Here is a 25,182-nt window from a genome sequence, read left to right as displayed (position 1 = left end):
TGTCCTCCAAACACACAGGTATAAATGGTAATAAAAAGTAGACTTATGCAAATCCTTAGAGGCCAAATGGTGAATGGTTGTAAGCAGAATTCTAAAATGGTTCTCAATATTCCTGTCCCCATTGTAAACAGCCTACTGCCTCCTCTGAAGAATGGGTAAATATAACGGGATATCACTCCTGTGACTAGGTAACTAATCAGTTGACTCTGAATTAATCAAAGGGGAGATTATCTTGAATAGGCCTTAACTTACCAGGTGAGCCTTTTAACAGAGAGTGAGTCATCACAGATGCTCTCTTTCCAGTTTCAAGGAATAAGCAAACTGCCACGGAGTGAAAGGACCATATAGCAAGGATCTGAAAATATCCTCTAGAAGCTTCCACTCTAGAGCAACACCTAGCCAATAGCCAGCAAAAAAAAATGGGAGACTCACTCCTACAACCAAAAGTTACTGAATTCTTTCAACAATCTGAATAAGCATGGAAGTGAACCTCAAGCCTTACATGAGATTATAGCCCTTGTTAACACCTTAATACCAGGCAGGTAAGAGCTTGAACAGAAGACCCTGCTAACCAATACCCAGACCTACAGAAAATGTAAGATTATAAATGGGTATTTTTTAAAGCTGTTAAATTTGTGATTTGTTAAACCACAACAGAAAATTAACATACCATGGAAAAGAATTTGCATGGTAGAGAAAACAACAGGTACAACACCCTGAGGTCTTGACAAGGTGAAGGAACACAAGTCCATGTGGTTACAGTGTTATAAGTGAATGGTAGGCTAATACATCATGAAGTTAAAAAAAAAATTACAGAATGAGAGGGGAGAAAAAAAGAAATTTAAGAGCTTATAATTATGGTAAGGACTAAGTTTTATGCAGGAATGTAGCCAGACATATTGTTTTCTGAAGTTCATTTTGGTTGTTTTGTGAGAATAAGAACTAAAGAGTGTAAAAATGGAAGCAGAGAGATTAATTTAAAAGCTATCACACCAAAGTGGTTCATGCCTGTAATCCCAGCAGCTCTGGAGGTTGCGACACAGGTTGAGTCCAAGAGTTCAGGAATAATGAACCAAGATCACACCTGTAAACAGGCACTGCATTCCAGCCTGGATCAAATAGCAAGAATTCATCTCTCTCTCTCTCTTTTTGTTAAACAAGAAAAGCTATTGCAATAATCTTGGCCACACAAATTTGGTGGCTTAAAACACAAATAACAATGAAAATGAAAATCAGTGAGAAAATTTGGGTTATATCTTAGAGGCAGAGTCAAAATAACTTGCTATTGTTTGACTGAAGGAGTGGGACAGAAAAGAATGAAGAGTGTTTGATTCATTCACTTAGCACATATTTGTTCAAAATGTGTGGAACATATCAGTGAATGAAAGAGACCAAAATCCCTGCCTTCATGGAGTTTATATTCCAGCTGAAAGAAATCGTAACAGATACAATAATTAAATATAGTATAGTCCAGTTGAAAGAAATCATAACAGATACAATAATTAAATAAATTATATGCTATGCTTGAAAAAGTGAAAACTTATAGCCAGGCTTGGTGGCTCAGCCTTTGGGAGGTTGAGGTGAGTGGATTGCCTGAGCCCACGGGTTCGAGACACGCCTGAGCAGCGAGACCTCATCTCTACAATAAATCAAAAAATCAGCTGGGCGTGGTAGCGCATGCCTGTAATTCCGGCTACTAGGAAGGCTGAGGTGGAAGGATCGCCGGAGCCCAGCAGGTCGAAGTGCGGTGGCCGGGAGCAGCCATGGTACTCCAGTCTGGGCGACAGAGTGAGACTCCAACTCAAAAAAAAAAAAAAGAAAACTTATAAAAATCAGCAATCAGGGATGGCTTTTAGGTTTATGGCTTGAAATATTACGTAATTAGAAGTAAGGAGAAGTATCCCTTTATCCAAAATGCTTGGAACCAAAAGTGTTTCAGATTTTGGATGCTTTTATTATTTGCTTTATACCTGTTCAGCACCTCTAATCCCAAAATCTAAAACTAAAATGTTCCAATGAATGTTTTCTTTGAGCTTCATGTCAGTACTTGAAAACTTAAGGACTGTGGAGCAATTTAGATTTTCAGATTAGGGACGCTCAACCTATATTACTGTAAGACAGAGAAGATAAGAGGCAGAATAGATGTAGGGAAACATAATCACAAGTAAAAAATTAGAAGCCTATTAGATACATCCAAATGGAAGCAATAACTAACCTGCTGAATATATGAATCTTAAGGACAGGAGTCAAGGCTAAGGAAGTAAATCCAGAGGTAGATTCATTACCAATATTCTAGGTAGCAGATATGCTAATTATCAAAACTAGCAAATGAAAAGATGAAAACATTTGAAATTTATAAATGAAAGAAGGCAAAAGTCAAAGCTAAAATTTATTTCTGGATCAATATGGTCAACGCCAACCGTTGCATACTCAAGGGTGTGCTCACTCTATGTAATCAATACGGTTTATGTCTCTGCTTATACGTCTTAAAACAAACAAAACAAAAAAACTCTGTCACAGTAAATAAGTAATGTCCTAAACAGAAATAATATCAAAGTCAGAATCTCAGAAATTCAAAATAAAGGCAAAAGGTGGCTAAAGGGCAATCAAACCAATTTCAGTTGTTCCAGGAACAATATGAACCTAGTGTCACAGAGATGACACAAACAATAGATATATTTTTTTAAAATAATGGGTCTGCTGATGTCAAGACAAAATAGAATAGGTAGGATGGATACCACACAATGATCATAAAACAAACCAATTTGATATGATTCCTATTTTCACCTCCTCTATCATCATAAATGAATTATGTGACAAATGCTAAATGATATGTATCTGAAGTATTGCTAAAAACCAGAATAACTAGGTCTGATTATCTGGAAAGTTTTAATAGCATCTGACTTACACCTTGAGAACTAAAAAGACGCAGTTCAGATCAAAAATTGGAGACAGCTGAATCTAAAATTTAAAAACAAATTTAAAAATTTAAAAATTAGCATTGGTATTTTGAAAAGATAAGGAATACCAAGAAGCTATGAGTCAGCTATTTAAACATTCCATTTGTGAAGGTAGAAAATTTGTAATTCATTAGGGAATAACTATATCCTTAAAATTCCTTCTTTTTTTTTTTTTTTTTTTGAGTTGGAGTCTCACTCTGTCACCCAGACTGGAGTACAAATGGCTGCTCCTGGCCACTGCAGCCTCAACCTGCTGGGCTCTGGTGATCTTTCCACTTAAGCCTTCCAAGTAGCTGGAACTACAAGTGCGCGCTACCATGCCCGGCTAATTTTTGATTTATTGTAGAGATGAGGTCTCGCCAAGTTGCCCAGGCAGGTCTCGAACCCGTGGGCTCAGGCAATCCACTCACCGCAACCTCCCAAAGCGCTGGAATTACAGGCTGAGCCACCGAGCTCGGCCTAAAATTCCTTCTATTTAGAAAAACATTTTTTAAAATAAGAAGTTGCTTATGGTACAATTTTAAATAAAGAAAACAGGATAGGAGCTCGTAGTACACTGATACCAAGTATATTTTTTTTAAGTGTATAGAAGAACAACTGCAAGCAACATGTCAAAACTGGTGACACGAACCTTTTGTTAGGAAGAACCTTTTGTTTTTTTGTTTTGTTTTTAATCAATATTTTTATTACGATATTGTGGGGTACAGTTAAGGGTTAGGTATACAAATATGCTTCGTTCAGGCACCCTTGTTGATAAGAGGTGTCTCCCCATCTCCAGACAGATATTTACTACCGTTAATCCCATCTCTCTTCTCCCCCTATAGTTTCCCACCACTGTCAGTCATTTTCTTACAGTATTACATTGGATGAGCAAGAACCTTTTGTTAGCAAAACCTGTCATATTTTTCTCTGGGTTTCAATTTTTTCAGCAGGCACATATTAATTGTATAGTGAACAAAATCTGCTATTTGGAATTTGGTAGCAAGGTTTCCAGATTGGTTTATCAAATCCTATCTAAGCCAACAATGTAGCTAAGGAAGACAAGATTCATGTTTTCATGCTATCCACTGTGTCCACACAGCAGTTCAGACCATCATCACTGATTCTTGTAATGTTTGCCTCCTTGCAATCTTTGTGGACAGAAATAGGACTTAATAAGAACTTAAGACAGAGCTTGTAGACAAGTAGCCACTCCGATATTTAAGTATAAATAGACATTATAATACTAATTCAACTCAATCTTACTTTTTTTCTTTTAGTTTGAGTTTGGCATCACTCTGCCATCCACTAGAGTGCAGTGGCGTGATGACGGCTCACCAAGGTCTTGCACTCCTGGGCTCAGGCGATCCTTCCACCTCATCCTGGAACAGTTGAGACTAATGGTATGCGCTACCACGCAAGGCTAATGTTTTGATTTATTTGTAGAGACCAGGTCTCACTTTGTTGCCCAGACTGGTCTCAATTTCCTGGGCTCATGGGATCCTTCTGCCTCAGCCTCCCAAGCAACTGAGACTAAAGGCGTGTGCTACAGGTCTCACTATGTTGCCCAGACTGGTCCGAATTCCTGGGCTCAAGCAATCCTCCTTCTTCGACCTTCCAAAGTGTTTGGATTATTGGCATTATCCACTGCACCCGGCCTAAAGCTTACCATGATATGGCTATTGGGGGTAACAATTATCAACACATGAATACCTCAGGTGGCCAGGGCTGCCTCACAGCATAAAGGAAAGAGGTCAAGATACTATAAAGCTTTTTTATTTCTTTCACTGCTAATAGTAGCCTGGAGAACTGTCAAGGTCCTCTGCCAGTTCGGTAGCAAAACTTTGATCATTTAGGCATAACTGTCTTGAAGAAAGGAAAAAGGATTGGTAAGGACTAGCTATTCTAAATCCAATCATTCAGTAAAGCTACACAGAAAAATAATAACATTCTACAGGAACATAAGAAATTAATTCCATGCATTTTCAATAAATACATATATTGTAGGCCATTTGATGTGCCTAAGGCTAGAAGAGGAACATTTGACAACTAACCTTCTGAGGGGTGATAGTTTTTAACAAAGACACTTTCTCTTTTATATGTTCAAAGGCCATTGCCAGAGATTTTCACTGGGACAAGTTGTGTATAAATTGAAAAATGATTGGTATATAGTTAATGATTGTAATGATACTAGTCATTTTTCAACTTACAACTTAATTTTTTTCATCTATAGTTTACTTTTTCTGATCTTAACTCAGTTGCTTAATGAACCAGTTACATAACTGATCCAAGAAAAACTGTTTCTAATTCCAAGATATTAGTAAAACGCTGCGCTCAGTATTCAACTGTAAATAAGTATAAATTCAATTATAGTATCAAAATCACAGTATGAAGTTACTCTAACACTGATCCAGGTCACATGAGATGTGTAATGTATGCCCCCATTCTGAGGCTGAGTCACAAATGATCACTTTCCAGACAAAAGCTTGAAATTAAGAACATTAGTAGAGGGTGAACAGATTCAAAGTATTCTTTAAATAGGCCAAGTGAAATTTTTTAAAAAGTACAGTTTTTGCAACAGATGCTGGCAAGGATGCAGACAAAAGGAAATACTTCTACATTGTTGGTGGGAGTGCAAACTAATTTAACCTCTATGGAAAACAATGTGGTGATTTCTAAAAGAACTAGAAATTGATCTTCCATAAGACCCAGCAATCCCTCTTCTGGGAATATACCCAGAGGAACTCAAATCAGTCTACCAAAAAGATACCTGTGCACACGTTACTGCAGCACTACTCACAATAGCAAAAATATGAAACCAATCGTACAGCCCAATGGGAAACAGACTGGATTAAAAAAATATGGTACAAATTCATAAAGGACAAAATTGCAGAGTTTGAACTCTATCATACTCAATGATCTATCACAGAAACAAATAACTGAGTAACACATGTTCTCACTCATAAATGGACACTGAACACCTATCATAATACTACAAAAAAGGGACTGGTAGTAGAGGGACAAGGTGGGAGGAGGGAAGGCAGGCACATAACATCAATAAAGGTGCCTGATCCAAATCCAGGCGAAGTGAGGTCCAATGGGAGGTCTCAAACGTCACCTGTACCTAAAATACTTATGTATGCAATCCTGACTTATACCCCACAACTTTAAAATAAAATAAAAATTTAAAAGTACAAATTTTGAAGTCCAAGACCTGGATAAGAATTCTGGCACTACTACACAAAACCTGTATTTAAAAATTGCTTAAATTAAGTTTCCTCTTCTGTAAAAGTGAAAAATAAGGACTGTTATGCAGATTCACTGAACACATTAAATGAGACAGTATGTGTCACAATGCCTGGTGTTCAAAAATGGAATGTATGTTAAGTTTATTTATTTATTTATTTATTTATTTATTTATTTTTTGAGTTGGAGTCTCACTCTGTCACCCAGACTGGAGTGCAGTGGCTGCTCTCGGTCACTGCAGCCTCAACCTGCCAGGCTCCGGCGATCCTTCCGCCTCAGCCTTCCATGTAGCTGGAATTACAGGCACGCGCTATGATGCCCGGCTAATTTTTTAATTTATTGTAGAGATGAGGTCTCGCCAAGTTGCCCGGGCGGGTCTCGAACCCACAGGCTAAGGCAATCCACTCACCTGAGCCTCCCAAAGCACGGGATTACAGGCTGAGCCACCGAGCCCAGCCAGTTTATTTATTTATAAATACTTAAACTGTTGGTTTAAAATGCCAGTATCAACCATGTGAGTATAGGACAAATAATTTTGAGTTGGAATAATTCTTACTTGATGTTCATTTTTGCAAAGGGGGAAGGGAGTTGTTGCACCAAACTTAAAACAGAGCTTTACAGCCAGGCTCGGTGGAGTGAAACTCCAACTCAAAAAATAAATAAATAAATAAAACAGAGCTTTACAAGGTGCAGTCCCTAGACCAGCGGCAGCACCATCACTTGGGAATGTTTTCTAAAACAAATTCATAGGCCTCACCTAGATTTGTTGATTCAGTAACTCAAAGAGTGGACCCAGCAATCTGTGGTTAACAAGCACACTAGGTGATACAGATATAGCTAACATTTAACAATTACTGACCTAAACACAACAATGACAAGTTTTCACCAACATTCACAGCATCTGCATGATACGCATGCTTATTTTAGTCCAATGAACCACAACACAAGTTAATAGATGATAGGCTTCTGGACATATATATGGCTTTGCTCTATTCTTGCTGGGTATGAGACCATGAAGGAACTCTGTGATTTATAAACATTTTCATCCCTAAAATGTGGTTTCTTCCCAATAAAAGGAAAAATCACTTTTTTTATTTCACTAACTCATTCGATTTTCTCCATTACCCTGCATTCACATCACACTTAGTGAACATCTTATACTAGGTTGTGATAAAACCGCAATTTATTGGAGTCCCTGGGAAATAACTCATCTATACGGTACTAGATTTTCCAGATGGCTAGGAATTAATCTCTTTAAATAAACTTATTTTCCTCATGTAACTATTCTGAATAGAAATGTTTAGCAAGTATCACCTCTCCTAAGACGAATTTTCCAGAATCCTGTATCCCTGACTGGGTTTCACACTGCTGCTCCACACTTACAAAAATGACAAGTGTTTTGTTGTTAAAAACAGTACACAATGCTTGGTTAAATGACCCTTAAGAAAATAGCCCATATATTAATGACACACAGTTTCATAGTTCTCTAACATTAAACACTTGATTATCATTTCTACTGTTTTCTTATCTGAATTCAAAAGCCATTTATAACTGGCATTTAGCAAGGTACCTGTTATCTTTAAGGTTAATCCTTCTTTTGAAGAAAAAAAATCGAATAAATACATATTAAGTAATATTTTAATTAGATGTCTGGTTTAGTATTTAATGAGCAAATCTACATTAAATATTAACAACAAGGAAACCCAACTTTCATTAATGTTATTAATCAGCAGATACCATGGTTATTAATGTTATTAATGTTATTAATCAGCATGGTGGAGCATACCTGTAATTCCAGCTACTTGAAAGCATCACCCGGGCCCAGCAGGAGGAGGTTGCAGTGGCCGGGAGCATGCCACTACACTCTAGCCTGGACAAAAGAATAAGACTCCAACCCCTTCCTCCCCAAAAAAAGAAACCATCTAAATGTAATTTTCATCTTTTATTTAAATTCCTATCAAATATAAAAATCTGGATTTCTAACTATGATCAAATTTCACTCATAAATGCAATTACAGAAAAATGACAATAATTAGAATTAACATACATATAATCATCTAACAGCCAAATCATTTTAAGTCATAACAGCCAATAAAATTACATTACTTTTTGGAACAAAAAATCCAAAAATATTAAGCAAGAAAAAAAGATTAAAAAGCTAAGAAGAAAGTGCTATAAAAATTACTAATTATTATTTTTCTACAGAACTGAGAAATGGATAATTAAACCTTTGCTAATTTTATAAACAAAATATTGTATCAATGTTAAACATACTTCTATGTTCATTTACCTCTAATTTACACTTTTGTAAAGCACAAGATCTCAAACAAATTTGACTTATCAAATTAGCATTGTTTGAAAATGCAAAAATGTAAAGCTGGCAAGATACAATGAAAAGGACAGACTCCTAAACTACTCACAGTGAGGTAAGCTGATATAACTGTATAATGTCAAAAATATAAAGTATTTATAAATGTGTATATTTTAACTCAATAATTCTGCTTATGGAAATTGTAGCCTAAGAAAATAATCCTAAATAGAGGAAGAAAAACATACACATACATACTTGGCTATATATCACAAAGTTATTTGGATGAGAAAGCAAAAAAGTAAAACTTTATTTTATTTTATTTTTTTTGAGTTGGAGTCTCACTCTGTCGCCCAGACTGGAGTGCAGTGGCCGCTCCCGGCCACCGCAGCCTCGACCTGCTGGGCTCCGGCGATCCTTCCGCCTCAGCCTTCCAAGTAGCTGGAACTACAGGCGTGCGCTACCACACCCGGCTAATTTTTTTTTTTTTAAAGAGATGAGGTTTGCCGGGCTTGGCGGCTCAGCCTGTAATCCCGCGCTTTGGGAGGCCGAGGTGAGTGAATTGCCTGAGCCCACGGGTTCGAGACCCGCCTAGGTAACTTGGCGAGACCTCCTCTCTACAATAAATCAAAAAAAATTAGCCGGGTATGGTAGTGCGCACCTGTAGTTTCAGTTACTTGGAAGGCTGAGGTGGAAGGATCGAGTCTACAGTGGCCGGCAGAGGGTCACTGCACTCCAGTCTGGACGACAAAGTGAGACTTCAGTCAATCAATCAATCAACCAATCAATAAGAGATGAGGTTTTACTTTGGTGCCCAGGCTGATCTTGAACTCCTGGGCTCAAGCAATCCTTCTGCCTTGGCCTCCCAAAATGCTGAGATTACAGGCATAAGCCACTGTACCCGGCTAAATAAAAAAGTAGAAATCTTTAAACCAAACACTAGTTTGTAAATTTACCAGTCATGTAAATTATGACTGACCTCTTTGTGAAATTACTTAAGCCGTTCAAATTACAAATATTAATGCTGTGCAATAACATGGAAAGTCACCTGCAATACAAAATTGTATTAAAAAGGGAAATTAATAAATGGCATAATCATTATGAATTAATTATGTTTAATGAAAACCAAACACTACTGCTGTGGGGAGAAAATAATATATGAAATGTAATTACAATAGCCTAAGAGTCATTAATCATGTTCATCCAGGAATAAACTGCTGATACACACAACATCATAGATAAAGCTCAAAATACTTATACTGAGTAGAGGAAAAAATGGGGGGTACACACTGCATAATTCAATTTATATAAATATCTAAGCCAGGCTCAGTGGCTCAGCCTATAATCCCGCATCTTTGGGAAGCTGAGGTGAGTGCATTGCCTGAGCCCATGGGTTCAAGACCCGCCTGGGCAGGCGAGACCTCATCTCTACAATAAATCAAAAATTTAGCCGGGCGTGGTAGCATGCGCCTGTAGTTCCAGCTACTTGGAAGGCTGAGGTGGAAGGATCGCTGGAGCCCAGTAGGTCGAGGCTGCAGTGGCCGGGAGCAGCCACTGCACTCCAGTCTGGGTGACAGAGTGAAATTCCAACTCAAAATTAATTAATTAATTAATTAATTAATTAATGACACAAAGATTAATGAAGAGAAAACGTAAGAAGGATTATCAAGATGCACAAGGAAATTTTTGAAAGGGATAGATGCTAATTCTCTTGATTGTAATTTAGATTCTCCTTGGAAATGACAATACAGAAGTTCATATGGACACACAAATAACCACAAATAGCCAAAACAATACTCAGCAAGAGAAACAAAGTAGGAGGTATCACACCTTCAGATCTTAAGCTTTGCTATAAAGCTACAATAATCAAAACAGCCTGGTATTGTCATAAAAACAGGCATATGGACCAATGGAACAGGATAGAGATTCCAAAAGCAAAACTTCAATTTCTCAACCAACTCATCTTTGACAAAGCCTCCAACAACAACCACTGGGGAAAAGAGAACCTATTCAGTAAATGGTGCTGGGAAAACTGGTTGACCACATGCAAAAGATTGAAATAGGACCCCTACCTATCATCATACACAAAAATCAACTCTAAATGGATCAAAGACCTAAACATAAAACCTCAAACTATAAGAATCTTAGAAAATGCAGGGAGACACTCTTACAGAAATCAGAGTAGGCAACCAATTACTGATCAAAACCCCAGAAATCCATGCCATAAGAGATGAGATAGACAAGTGGGACCTCATTAAACTGAAAAGTTTCTCCAAAGCAAAAGAAACCATCAAGAGCAGGGCAACAGCCCACAGAATGGAAAAAAACATTTGCCAACTACATATCTGACAAAGGCCTAATATTCAGGATCTACAAGAAACTCAAATATGCTGAAAGGAAAAAAACAAGCAGCCTCAATAAAAAGTGGGCAAAATACAGCCGGGTTCGGTGGCTCAGCCTGTAATCCCACGCCTTTGGGAGGCTAAGGTGAGTGGATTGCCTGAGCCCGCGGGTTCGAAACCCGCCTGGGCGGCGAGACCTCATCTCCACAATAAATCAAAAAATTAGCCGAGTGTGGTAGTGCGTGCCTGGAGTTACAGCTACTTGTAAGGCTGAGGCGGAAGGATGCCAGTGCCCAGCAGGTTGAGGCTGCGGTGGCCAGGAGTGGCCACTGCACTCCAGTCTCAGTGACTGAGTGAGACTCCAACTCAAAAAAAAAAAAAAAAAATACACACACACACACACACACACACACACACACACACACAGTTCATTATATATCAAATATACCTCAATAAAGTTTTTAAACAATTACTAGAGTAAAACGATCATCACCACCATGAAAACAAAATATAAGAATATAAAACTCATGAGGAAAATAGATACACAAAGAAAAAGAAAATAATGAAATCACTACAGGAAACCACCAAACCTCAATAATAATGAGAGGAAGAAAGGAACAAAGGATATACAAAACAACCCGGAAACAATTGACAAGATAACAGAAATAAGTATTCATCTATCAATATTAACCTTGAATGTAAATGAATTAATCTATCAACTTAAAAAATATAGACTGGCTGAATTTTTTTAAAATGACCTAACTACATGCAACCTATTAGAAACTCACTTAACCTGTAAAGCCACACATAGACTAAAAAGAGATGAAAAAAGATATTCCACACAAACAAAAAACAAAAGCAACCAAGAGCAGCTGTATTTGTATCAGTTATAACAGACAAAAACTAACAACAAAGGTCAATATATGTATAATAGAGTGATTAATTCAGCAAGAGAATATAACAAATATATATACACTTACATCTCATATCTAAAGATGTATCTTTTATCTAAAGATATTTCCTATCTAAAGAGAGAGACTTTAATGGAATGAAAGTCTCGGCTTCCAACTCTCAGCATTGGAAAGATCATCTAAAGAGAAAATCAACATAGAAACACTGGATTTAAACTGCATTTTAAATCAAATAGACTTAACGGACATTTACAGAACATCTCATCCAACAGCTGCAAAATATACATTTTCTTCATCAGAACACAGATCATTCTCTAAATTAGACCACATGTTAGGTCACAAAACAAGTCTCAACCAATTTAAAAGAACTCAAATCACGCCAAGTATCTTTTCTAGACCACAATAGAATAAAAGTAGAACTCAACAACAAAAAGAATCTTGAAAACTGTACAAATAGATGGAAATAAAACAATGTGTTCTTGAATGACAAATGGATCTACAAAGAAATTAAAAAGGAAATTTTAAAAAATTTTGAAAGAGCCAAGCATGGTAGCTCACGCCTATAATCCCAACACTTTGGGAGACCAAGGCAGGAAAGACTGCTTGAGCCCAAGAGTTCAAGACCAGCCAAGGCAAGATAGCAAGATCTCATCTCTACAAAAAAGAAAAAAAATTTAAAAATTAGCCAGGCATGGTGATATGTCCCTATAATCACAGTTACCCCAGAGGCTGAGGTGGGAGGATTTTGAGCCCAGAAATTCTAGGCTATGGTAAGCTGTGATTGCACCACTGCACTCCAGTCTGGAGTGAGACTCCAACTCAGAAAACAAAAAATTCTTGAAATAAATGACAACAGAAATACAACATACTAAAACCTATGCTATATGACATGGCAAAAGCTGTATTACTAGAACTGTTTATAGAAGTACACACTTACAGCTGGGCTCGGTGGCTAAGCCTGTAATCCCACGCTTTGGGAGGCTGAGGTGAGTGGAATGCCTGAGCCCATAGGTTGGAGACCCGCCTGGGCAACTTGGCAAGATCTCATCTCTACAATAAATCAAAAAAATTAACCAGGTGTGGTAGCACACGCCTGTAGTTCTAGCTACTTGGAAGGCTGAGACGGAAGGATCGCCGGAGCCCAGCAGGTCGAGGCTGCAGTGGCCAGGAATGGCCACTGCACTACAGTCTGGGTGACAGAGTGAGACTCCAACTCAAAAAAAAAGAAGTACACACTTACATCAAAAAAGTAGAAAGATTGTAATTAAACAAACTAATGATGCATATCAAGGAATTAGGAAAGTAATTAAAAGCAAAGTTAGTAAAAAGAGAGATCAGAGCAGAAATAAACAAAATTGAAACTTAAGAAAAATCCAAAAGATCAATGAAAGGTAGGTTTTTGAAAAGATAAACAAAATGAACAAACCATTAGTAGACAAACCAAAAAGAAAAAAGATCCAAATGAATAAAATCAGAAACAAAAAAGAAGGCATCAAAACTGATAACACAGAAATGCAAAGGATAATTAGAGCCTACTATGAGCAACTATACGACAAAAAAAAAAAAAAAAAAAAAGAAAGAAAAATTTAACAGAAATGGATACATTCCTGTACACATACAACCCACCAAGATTGGAACAAGAAATAGAAAACCTAACCAGGATAATTACAAGTAATGAAACTGACTCAGTAATAGAGTCTCACATCAAAGAAAAGATCAGGACCTGTCTGGGGAAGGGGGGCTCACCTCATCAACAAGGGTTCTGCACAAAGCAAGTTTGTATATCTAAAACTTTAATGTACCCCACAATTTTAAAATAAAAAATATATATTAAAAAAAGAAAAGAAAAGATCAGGACCTGATGGCTTCACTTCTAATTTCTACCAAACATTTAAAGAAGAACTAATACCAATTCTTCCCAAACTATTTAAGAAAACTGAAGAGAAAGGAATTCTTCCACACTCAATCTACAAGGTCAGCATTACCCTAATACAAAAACCAGACAAGGACACAACAAAAAAAGAAAATAGGCCAGTATCCCTGATGAATGTAGATGTAAAAATCATCAGCAAAATATCAGCAAACAAAATCCACTCACACATTTAAGTGATTCTTCACCATTATCAAGTGAAATTTATCCCAGGAAAGCAAAGATGGTTCAACATTGGCAAATCAATAAGGATGATACATCACATCAAGAGAATGAAGAGCAAAAACCATATGATCATCCCAACAGATGCAGAAAAGCATCTGATAAAATTCAACATCTTTTCATAATACAAACCTTCAAGAAACTAGGTATAGAAGGAACATACCTCAACACAATAAAGGTCATATATGACAAATGCACAATATACTAAATAGGGAAAAGGGTAAGGCACAGAAGCTGATACCTGTAATCTCAGCACTTTAGAAGGCTGAGGGAAGAGAATCACTTGTGCCCAGGAGTTTGAGACTGCCTGGCAATGAGACCCTGTCTCTACTAAAATAATTTTTTAAATTTAGCTAGGCTGAAATTTTAGTGACTCACACATGTAGGACCACCTACTTGGGAGGCTAAAGTGGGAGGAACCCTGAGCCTAAGAGTTCAAGGCTGCAGTGAGCCATGATAGGTGACAGAATGAGACTCCAACTCATAAATAAATTAATAAAGAAAATAAAACAAAAAGCTCAGAAGTAAATGAATAAACAAACAAAATGGTCCTTCTAAGAAAAAGTATAAATAATCAGTTCAACTGATTCATTTACCATAATTTTTTTTAAAAAGATTGTTATTCTGCACTAGATGATAGAATAAATAATTAATTGAATGTACATCTCACTGGACACCATTGACTAGAAAATATTCATCAACCCAGACTAAATTTTGTCTCTGGGAAATGTCTACACTGATATTTTGGCCTATTTAATACTTAACAATGACTTGGCCAAAGACCTAAGCACATGACTTTTCTAATTAGTTTACATAGGCTATAGAGTAACAGAATCAAGATTTTGTAAATAAAGTATAAACTGATTAAAAGGATCATACAATTATACAGCATTAAAGAACAACTTAGGCTGGGTGTGGTGGCTCACGCCTATAATCCCAGTACTTTGGGAGATGGAGGTGATAGAATTGCCTGAACCCACAGGTTCGAGACCAGCCTGGGCAACTTGGCGAGACCTCATCTCTACAATAAATCAAAAAATTAGCCAGGCATAGTGGTGCGTGCCCGTAGTTCCAGCTACTTGGAATGCTGAGGCGGAAAGATCACCTGAGCCCAGCAGGTCAAGGCTGCGGTGGCCGTTGAGCGTGCCACTGCAGTCCAGCCTGGGTGACAGAGTGAGACTCCAACTCAGGGGGAACATAAAAGCAATTTATTTAATAAGGGATAATTTAAATAATTTATGAAAATTTTTCATTAGCAGATATTAAGACAACCATTACAGCCTCAAAGAATATAGACTGCTGCTTATTTTGGCAAAGTTATTATTCCATTATTAAGTTCATCTCTGCAATTATGTTAAAAATACAAGCTTGATAGTCATAACATCTAATTTATCTAAGTAAAATTTACAACACAAAATTATACAACATAATAAAATTCCACAGTTTATATTATTGAAGCATGCCAATATAAGGATGTTATTGGCTAGGTACAGTGGATCACGCCTGAAAATCTCAACATTTTGGGAGACCGAGACAGAATGATTGCTTGAGCCCAGGAATTCATGACCAGCCTAGGCAACAGAATGAGACCTGGTCTCCATAAAAAAAAAAAAAAAAATCAGCCAGCCATGGTGACATGCACCTGTAGTCTCAACTACTTCGGAAACTGAAGCAGAAGGCTCATGTGGAGCCCAGGAAATCAAGGCAGCAATAAGCTGTGATTGTGCTACTGCACTCCAGTCTTGACCACAGAGACCTCAACTTAAGAAAAAAAACAAAAGAATATTATCAATCATATCAATTACTATATTTCAAACTAGATCATGTCTCTTCTGCTATTTTCCTTCGACTATATAATATATGCTTCTCTTACTAGAGTTTAAAAAATATTTGCTTGATTCTTTTTGGATCATATAATCAATTACTCAATTATGACTAAAAAGGAATAACAACATATGCTTCCCTCTCATCCCTGATAAATGTTCCAAGGACACTTATTCAAGTTAAAATAAGTAAATAAATAATAAACACAAGCTAAAGTAAATAAATACAAAAATCATGCTACAATATGCAACATGAATGCATTCCAAAGGTTGCATCCATCTTTTAGTGGCTCCCTGATTATTAGCAGAAAACCTATCTAAAATGGATGGGAAACCCCTTCAGGTCCCCTCTCACTATGGGAGCTTTTCTGTCTTCTCAATAAAAAATTAAAAATAAAAAAAATTTAAAATGGATGGCATTAGGGCATAAAGTCTGCACACCAAACATAGAAAAAACACAATCACTGTTTAATTTTTGAAGACTGACCAGATGTCTTTTTGCCTTTCAAGGAATTTAACCAACTCAATGAAATTGACATAAGGGCACCATATGCTAAGGCAGTAGGAGGTGAACTGGGGGTTAGCAACTGTATGACACAGAAATGATGCTAATGAACCTAGACACTAGAGGAATAATGACTATTACATAATCCTAGTGCTGAGAAAAGGGGGAACTGAGAACTTCAAAGCACCTGGTCAACCACTTTTCCTACATATTCAGTTAATAGTGTGTACAATAGCACTGTAAAAGTGAAACAGAGACTTAAATTACTAAGAATGAAAACAAGTGAATAAAAAGTACAGACCATCATATTTTAAGGTAATTTTACACTGCCTAAAATCTCTTGTCCATACAGAATGGGCACAAAACTTAATATGCACACACATGCTTTTTTAACTAATCAAAGAACTACATATACGGGCAGTACCATTAAATAGTGAAAAAGTCAAATTAGATCAAGTTCAAAAATGAATTCAAAAACTTAAATTCAAACATTTCATGTAATCTGTATGGCAGATACTGTTCTGTTACTCACAGGATTTTGATGATTTCCTTTCCAAAGTAATAAGTTCACAGAATCACATGTCCTCATTTAGGAAGAATCTTAATAGCATGCCTACTCTATAACTAAGTAATTGCATTTCTAGAATGTTCTTCCATAAAAAAAAATCCAAAATACAGAAGAGGCTTTGAATTCAAATAAGTAATGCATATCAACAAAAATTAGAAAGAACCTAATGCCTAACCAAAACCAAAATAATATTTACGTATACTGATTTTTCTTAAACAACAAAAAAATCCCTGCTCTTCATCCAGGGTTCATCTTCACAAACAGAACCACATTCACTACCTGCTCAAGCCAAGATCCATGATGTCATCCTTTACTCTTTCCTCTGGCACTCCACATCAAAGACAACATCATGTACTATTGACTTTACTTTCAAAATACACACCAAACCCTGCAACCCACTTCCATTACCACTGTCAGTTTAGAGCGAGCCATAATCATCTTTTGCCTGTACTACTACAGCAACCTTTTTTTTTTTTGGTTTGTTTTTTGAGTTGGTGTCTCACTCCACTGCCCAGGCTAGAGTGCAGTAGCACGCTCACAGCCACCCCAGCATCAACCTGCTGGGCTCTGGCGATCCTTCCTCCTCAGCCTTCCAAGTAGCATGAACTGTAGGTGCAGGCTACTATGCGTGGCTAACTTTTTTTTCTTTTAATTGTACAGACGAGGACTCACCATGTTGACCAAGTTGGTCTTGGCTCAGGCAATCCTCTCACCTCGGCCTCCCAAAGTGATAGGATTACAGGCTTGAGTCACTGCACCTCTTAACTACTTGTTTCCACTTCAACCACCACCATCTGCCCTCATCACAGTCTATTGGCCATATAGTAGCTACAATGACATTTTAAAAGGAAACTCAAATCTACCGCTCTTAACCCTCCACTGGTTATCCATTACATCTAAATTAAAATCCAAAATCTTCATCATGCTCAATAATGCCCCACGTAATCTACTTTCCCAAATCCAACCTTTCCCCACTCTAGTCACACTGGCTTCACTGCATTTCTAACACTTCAATACGCCTGTTGCTATCTCTGGGCCTCTGCACTGCTGTTCCTTCTAACAGAAATGCTATTTCCCTAAAAATCTTGTATTTCAGGCTTAAATGCCACTTTTTCGGAGAGATCTTCTCTGAGAGCCTAGTTAAAGCAGAAGATATACTCATTCTCTAATCCTTTATCCATTTTCATCAAGGCATCTATTACTATCAATAATATATTGCATATATATTTGTTTGCTGTCTTTCAACCCCATAAAAAATGTAAGATCCATGATAGCTTGAGTCTGTGTTGCTCCCCAACACCTAGGCCAGTGCCCTACATACAGTAAAAGCTTAAGGAGTATATGTCCAATGTTCAATGATTAAATTCTTATGATATATAACTTTATTATTTAAGAAATATTTTTTAAATGGCCTTTAAAAAGCTAATATAAGATAGAGTGACATGATAAAGCATCTTATACAGACTCTACAACACAGGGGGGAAAAAATCTATACTCAAAAACTGGTTACACAACCGGGCATGGTGGCTTAGACTGCAATCCCAGCACTTTGGGAGGCCAAGGTTAAAGAACTGCCTGAGCCAGTTCAAGACCAGCCTGGGTAACTTGGTGAGACCTTGTCTCTGCAATAAATCACTAAAACTAGCTGGGTGTGGAGACGTGCGTCTGAAGTTCCAGCTACTTGGAAGGCTGAGAAGGAAGGATCGCCTAAGCCCAGCAGGTCGAGGTTGTGGTGGCCACGAACGTGCCCCTGCACTCCAGCCCAGGTAACAATAGTGAGACTCCAACTCAAAAAAAAAAACAAACAACTGGTTATAGTAGTTGTCCTAAATATTTTTGTCTTCTTCCATTTTTTTTGAGTTGGAGTCTCACTCTGTTGCCCAGGCTGGAGTCGCTCACAGCCACCCCAGCATTGACTTGCTGGGCTCAGGTGATCCTTCTGCCTCAGTCTTCCAAGTAGCCAGAACTACAAGCGCGCGCAACCACACCCAGCTAGTTTTTTTACTTATTGTAGAGATGAGGTCTCGCCAACTTCCCCAGGTGAGTCACAAACCCACGGGTTCAGGAAATCCACTTGCCTCGGCCTCCCAAAGTACTAGGATTACAGGCTGAGCCACCGAGCCCAGCCAAAATTTTCATTTTCTTTCTCCTAGTTCTCTCTTTTTTTTTTTTTTTTTTTGAGTTGGAGTCTCACTCTGTCACCCAGACTGGAGGGCAGTGGCCGCTCCTGGCCACCGCTGCCTCGACCTGCTGGGCTCTGGTGATCCTTCCACCTCAGCCTTCCAAGGAGCTGGAGCTACAAGCACGCGCTACCACGCCCGGCTAATTTTTTTTTTTTTTTTTGATTTATTATAGCGATGAGGTCTCGCCAAGTTGCCCAGGCGGGTCTCAAACCCACGGGCTCAGGCAATCCACTCATCTCAGTCGCCCAAAGCGCGGGATTACAGGCTGAGCCACTTAATTTTAAAAAATAATTCAACGGCTGTTATCTTAATTTTAAAAAATAATTCAACAGTGAAGGTCTACTTTTGTAAATAGAAAAAATTATCATATGTTAAGAATTATGTCTCACAAAAATGACCCTGCCATTTTGTCCAGTCCTTTAAAAACAAAAAACTGAGACTTAGAAGAAGGTTGTGCTAGAAAAATAATTAAAGATTGCTTTCAATGTGAACTGAAGGTTCCTAATAACTAGGGTGACCAGATAATTTGTCATTCAAACTAAGTCAATTTTAAGAGTGAAAGGGGCTACAGAAGTAGTTAGTTGCTGTTTAATTAACAACAGGTGTAACTCAGCCTTCTTCCAAGCAAACCAGAAAAAACAATCAAACTCATTACTTTCATGACACTCTTTAAGATCAGCTTAAATCCCCAAAACCAACCAATCTACTCTTTACTTCAGTTCATAAACCATAACACATAAGCCACACTAGGTTGACTACTGGCCATTCCATTACACACACCTCTGAAACTTCATTTCTTAGAAGGCATTTCCTTCCCTTCCCAATTTACAGAAGTCCTACACCTTTCAGCTTAAGTGACATTTTCTAAATGAAGGGACTTCTTCCCTTATCATACAATAACATGCTCACAGCTTTCATTAAAGGTTCTTAACCTGGAGCATAGAGATGGCCTTATGAACATCTGTGAAAACCTGAAATTCTGTATAAACACTGCATATATGTTCTTCTTGAAGCAGAGAACATAGCAATTATTTTCAGATTTCAAAAGTGACTCATAACTCAAAACCAATAAGAAACACTGCTCTATCATATCACTTTAGATTACATTTATTTATTTACTCATATTACTCAGTAGACTATGAGTTTCTTCAAACCCTACCTATATTCACAGAAATAAATGATGTGCAGAACTAAAATTTTAAAAATATAGATTTGAGCCAGGCTCAGTGGCTCAGCCTGTAATCCTAGCGCTTTGGGAGGCTGAGGTGAGTGGATTGCCTGAGCCTGTCGGTTCGAGATCTGCCTGGGCAACTTGGAGAGATCTCATCTCTACAATAATCAAAAAAATCAGCCAGGCGTGGTAGCGTATGCCTGTAATTCTGGCTACTTGGAAGGCTGAGGCGGAAGGATCGCGGGAGCCCAGTAGGTTAAGGCGGTGGTGGCCGGGAGCGTGCCACTGTACTCCAATCTGGGCGACGGAGTGAGACTCCAACTCAAAATAAATATATATATATATATATATATATATGTGTGTATGTGTGTGTGTGTGTGTGTGTGTGTGTGTGTGTGTGTGTGTGTGTGTGTGTGTGTGTTTGACTCCCCATTCCTCTTAATTCCTTCTGGCTCACTGTAAAATACCTAAAATTTGCTTCAAATTTTATTACCTTTATTCTCCAACTTTTAAATTTGAATCATTTAATACAAAAACTTAAATTTCCTCTTGTTAAAACCACTCATTGCTCATTTTTCCAATCTTTCTGCATTTAAAAAAATACGTACCAAGGGTACCTGCACAATGCATATCTGTATACCTAACACTTAACTGTACCCCACAATTTTCAAATAAAAAAATATATATTTAAAAAATAACAAAATAAAAATATGTAATCAGAGGGAAAAAGAAAAACTAAAAATCTTAAAGTTAAAAAAGTAAAACTGAAAAAAACTGTAAGAAAAAGTATCTAAAAAGAAAATAAAGCTCAGTGTTCAAAAAAATCATAAATTCAAGACCAGAGATTAGTATTAATAGAAGAAAAAGAAGAGAAGTATGAGTCTATCTATGCTAACAACGCTTGTTCTGCCTCCAATTTTCAGATTGGCAGGACTCATCTCTACAATAAATAAAAAGTTGGCTGGATATGGTAGCGCATGCTGTAGTTCCAGCTACTTGGAAGGCTGAGGCAGAAGGATCACCTGAGCCCAACAGGTTGGCGCTGGGGTGGCCGTGAGTGTACCACTGCACTCCGGCTCCAAAAAAAAATTGCCTGTTAATAATTTAGTTTAAAACATTTCAAGCTGGGCTCAGTGGCTCAGCCTGTAATCCTGCGCTTTGGGAGGCTGAGGTGAGTGGATTGCCTGAGCCCGCGGGTAACTTGGCGAGACCTCATCTCTACAATAAATGTAAAAAAAAAAAAAATTAGCCGGGCGTGGTAGTACGGATCTGTAGTTCCAGCTACTTGGAAGGCTGAGGCGGAAGGATCGCCAGAGCCCAGCAAGTCGAGGCTGCAGTGGCCAACAGTGGCCACTGCACTCCAGTCTGGGCAACAGAGTGAGACTCCAACTCAAAAAAAAAAAAAAAAAATTTCAACATGCTGGCAGGGCATTCTGATAAAAAAAAAAAAAAAAAAAAAAAAAAGAAGAAGAAGAAGAAGAAGACATGCAATATGACCAACAATCTGGAGACACTCACCGTATTGTAGACAGCTGAGACAGCGGGAGTAAAGATTCGCTCCTCGATAGGCTGCTGCACAGGTCCTCTAGGAATTCTAGAAGAGCGAGTCAAGGATAAGAGAACTCAAAAATGGATGGTTTTAGAAGTAAGAGACAACTCCCACCACAAAATTCTGCAAATGACCCAAGCTTTTTCACTCAATGAGTTATATACTTCTCCACTGAATCTAAAAAATAAAGTATTTCCTAATGTGACTAAATCAATCTCTCCAAAAATCAACATTCTATGGAAACTTAAAACAATTACAAGTATTACACTTCTCCAAATATTACAGCCATGATGAGAATCTGCCACCTTTACTTGCTATTGAAAAAAAAAAAAACAAAGAAAAAGTAAAAGCAGAATATTCAGGATGATAAGACTAATTCATCAAGGGGAAATTGGTGACAAAGACCCAGTCTGTTCTGCTAACTACGCAAAAATAGCAAATACAATTGTTTCCTTGTTTTTCTTATTTTGTCTGCTGCTTTACCCCTTATTAACCCCCCAGCTCCCCATTTGTAAAGAGGCTCTCCAGCATAATTTAGTTTAAAACATTTCAGCATGCTAGCAGGGCAGTCTGTTAAAAAGCAAAAGATTATACTTTTATTCAGCTTCGAAATAAGAAAGATGTAAACTCTTCTACCTGGTAAGGCAATATTATGGATCAGAAAATACTGGTGCCCTTGACCTCATTAAGAATGACAACCAAAAGACTGGCACCAGAAGATAATAGCAATTACTTCAGGATAATGGGTTTACATAATTTTACTATGTGTTTTTTTCTACAATGGGTATAAGAAATTTGTATGATTTAAATGTACTTTTTAATGACTATAGACGTAGCAAGCTGAAAATAAGAATCTTTGCTTTAACTAAACAAATATTTAATACTTCTCATATCATATTCCTTTCTAATTCAATGAGATAGTTTGGAAGACAAAGTGAGAGCTACAAATAATTTATTAAGAATGACCAGGTTGGGTGCCGTGGCTCACATCTATAATCCCAGTACTTTGAGACACGACCTAAACAAAAAAAAAAAAAAAAAGAATGACCACAAGTTGCCAAAATCAGAGAATCATTAAAAGGAAAAACATATATGGAGTGCAGTGACACAATCACAGCTCATCACATCTTCAAACTCTTGGGCTCAGGGATCCTCCTGCCTCAGTCTCTCAAGTAGTTGGGACTAAAGTATGTACCATCACACCCAGCCAGTTTTTAAAAATATTTTTGTAGAAATAGGTCTCGTTATGTTGCCTAGGTTGGTCTCAAACTCCCAGGCTGAAGCATTCTCGTACCTTGACCTTCCAAAATGCAAGGATTAAGGATGTGAAGTAACATTTTTTACATTCAAGTTGATATAGTTTCCGATGAGTTTACATAGAGATAAAACCAGAAAAACAAAAAAGCTCTGTACTTTATTTATTTTTATTTTTATTTTTATTTCTTTTTTGAGTTGGAGTCTCACTCTGTCACCCAGACTGGAGTGCAGTGGCCGCTCCCGGCCACCGCAGCCTCGACCTGCTGGGCTCTGGTGATCCTTCCGCCTCAGCCTTCCAAGTAGCTGGAACTACAGGCATGTGCTACCACGCCCGGCTAATTTTTGATTTATTGTAGAGATGAGGGCTCACCAAGTAGCTCAGGCGGGTCTCGAACCCGCGGGTTCAGGCAATCCACTCACCTCAGCCTCCCAAAGCGCGGGATTACAGGCTGAGCCACCGAGTCCGGCTAGCTCTGTGCTTTAAATCATTAAAACTAATAACAAGATACCAGTCTCTAGAAAGTTCTTTAAACAAGCAACCTCAGATGATGGTTGAATGCGTTGCCATCATTTCCTATACACAAGCTACTGATTTAAAATGCTGCATTGAGAAATAGCAACGCTAAAACATTTCATAAAGGAACTTAATCCAAATCATGTGTGTATATATGTGTGTGTGTCTAATGTAAACAAATACAACCCTAAAAAGTTTCAGACAAAAGCCCTCATTATTAACTGCTCAATTCTTTCAGAATGAAGATTACCCCTTAGCTGAAATAAAACTTTCTTTGCGTTAAGAGTTCTGCAGTGTGGTCATATGACTGGTAGAAAATATGAGGATATTCTTTCTTCTGCAGAGCTAACTGCCATTAGTTTTTCCACCTAGAGCTAATTCTTGCTATGAAAGAATATAAATTCTCAAATGAGTTATGCTTTTGGTGCAAAATGCTGAGTCACTCCACTTAACCTTACAAGGGGAGAGTTAACAGTCCTGATTTCTATTAGTTACTTTAATAGATAAAAAGATTACTATAATAACAAGCCTTCTAAAGAGACACTCATATATTTGGTCAATTGGTACTAACATTATTTTTTCTTAGCCACAAATGAAGAATGTTCATTTCATTTATTTCACTTCCTGTAAACTACCAACAGGATATTGTGGAATGATAAACTGTCTTGTAAGAGATATTCTGTATAAAATATATATATTATTTAAAAAAAAACATAGTCCTATTTTTAAAAAAACTGAAAACACAAATCAGAAGCTCTAGCCCCCTGCTGTGGCTCACACTTATAATCCTAGCACTTTGGGAGACCAAAATGGAAGTTGAAACTGTTATGATGTATATCATTAGAAAATATGAAGAAAACTAGCAAGATTATACAGATGGCATGTAATGCTGAATTACGACTCTAAGTAGAAATATAAACGTAAAAACTGTTAAATTGTACACGTTCTTTTTCTAATAAAAATTACCAAATGACAAATTTCACAAAGTGAAATTTTAAAGTTAAAGATTATTAAAGCACAACAGACTCTGAACTGATTATTAAAGTACTCACTGCATACTATCTACATTAAATGACAACTAAGCAAATAAAAAAATTTCCAGAAGCCAGGCATGGTAACTCATGCCTGTAATCCCAGCTCTTTGGGAAGCTGAGTTGAGAGGACTGCCTGAGCCCACAGGTTCAAGACCAGCCTAGGCAACTTGGCAAGACCACATCTCTACAATAAATCAAAAAATTAACTGGGTGTGGTGGCACATGCCTGTAGTTCTAGCTACTTGAAAGACTGAGGCAGAAGGTCACCTGATCCCAGCAGGTTGAGGGTGCGATGGCCATAAGCGTGCCTTGCACTTCAGCCTGGGCGACAGTGTTTGACACCAACCAAAAAAAAAAAATCCAGAGATCAAATTTCATCACAGAAATCCATGAATGCATGAGGAGATTACACAATGATGTGAATGCTGCCTGCTTATGCCATACAGAAAAGAGGGAGCCAATATTTTTCTAAGAACAGATTTACCGAAACTTCATTAATGATGAACTCTCTTCAGGATGAAACTTCTGGATCTAAAGTAATCATATCTGGCACTGGGCTTGACTCATAGTCAGCACCCTCCTTGAAAAGTGGATTTTCAGTCGGGCTCGGTGGCTCAGCCTGTAATCCCGTGCTTTGGGAGGCTGAGGTGAGTGGATTGCCTGAGTCCGCGGGTTCAAGA

General features: G+C 37.7%; 1 protein-coding gene across 1 annotated transcript in view; it reads right to left on the bottom strand.

The window, feature by feature from the left end:
* Nucleotides 1-25,182, bottom strand: part of LOC103253106 — a gene marked incomplete at its 3' end in the record, with an annotated part of 88,807 nt that overhangs the window by 58,166 nt on the left and 5,459 nt on the right. Inside the window, exons 2-3 of the mRNA XM_021709376.1 lie at nucleotides 22,192-22,267; nucleotides 21,667-21,742 (exon numbers count right to left, since the gene is read on the bottom strand). Coding sequence (XP_021565051.1) covers nucleotides 21,667-21,742; nucleotides 22,192-22,267 — 152 coding nt within the window. The remainder of the gene's footprint in view (nucleotides 1-21,666; nucleotides 21,743-22,191; nucleotides 22,268-25,182) is intronic.

Source organism: Carlito syrichta, unplaced genomic scaffold (genome assembly GCF_000164805.1).
Source record: "Carlito syrichta isolate Samal-C Ts95f unplaced genomic scaffold, Tarsius_syrichta-2.0.1 Scaffold200587, whole genome shotgun sequence".
In the NCBI taxonomy this organism is placed as follows: Eukaryota; Metazoa; Chordata; class Mammalia; order Primates; family Tarsiidae; genus Carlito; species Carlito syrichta.
Note: the sequence above shows the minus strand (reverse complement) of the source record. Positions and strands in the feature narration are given on the sequence as shown.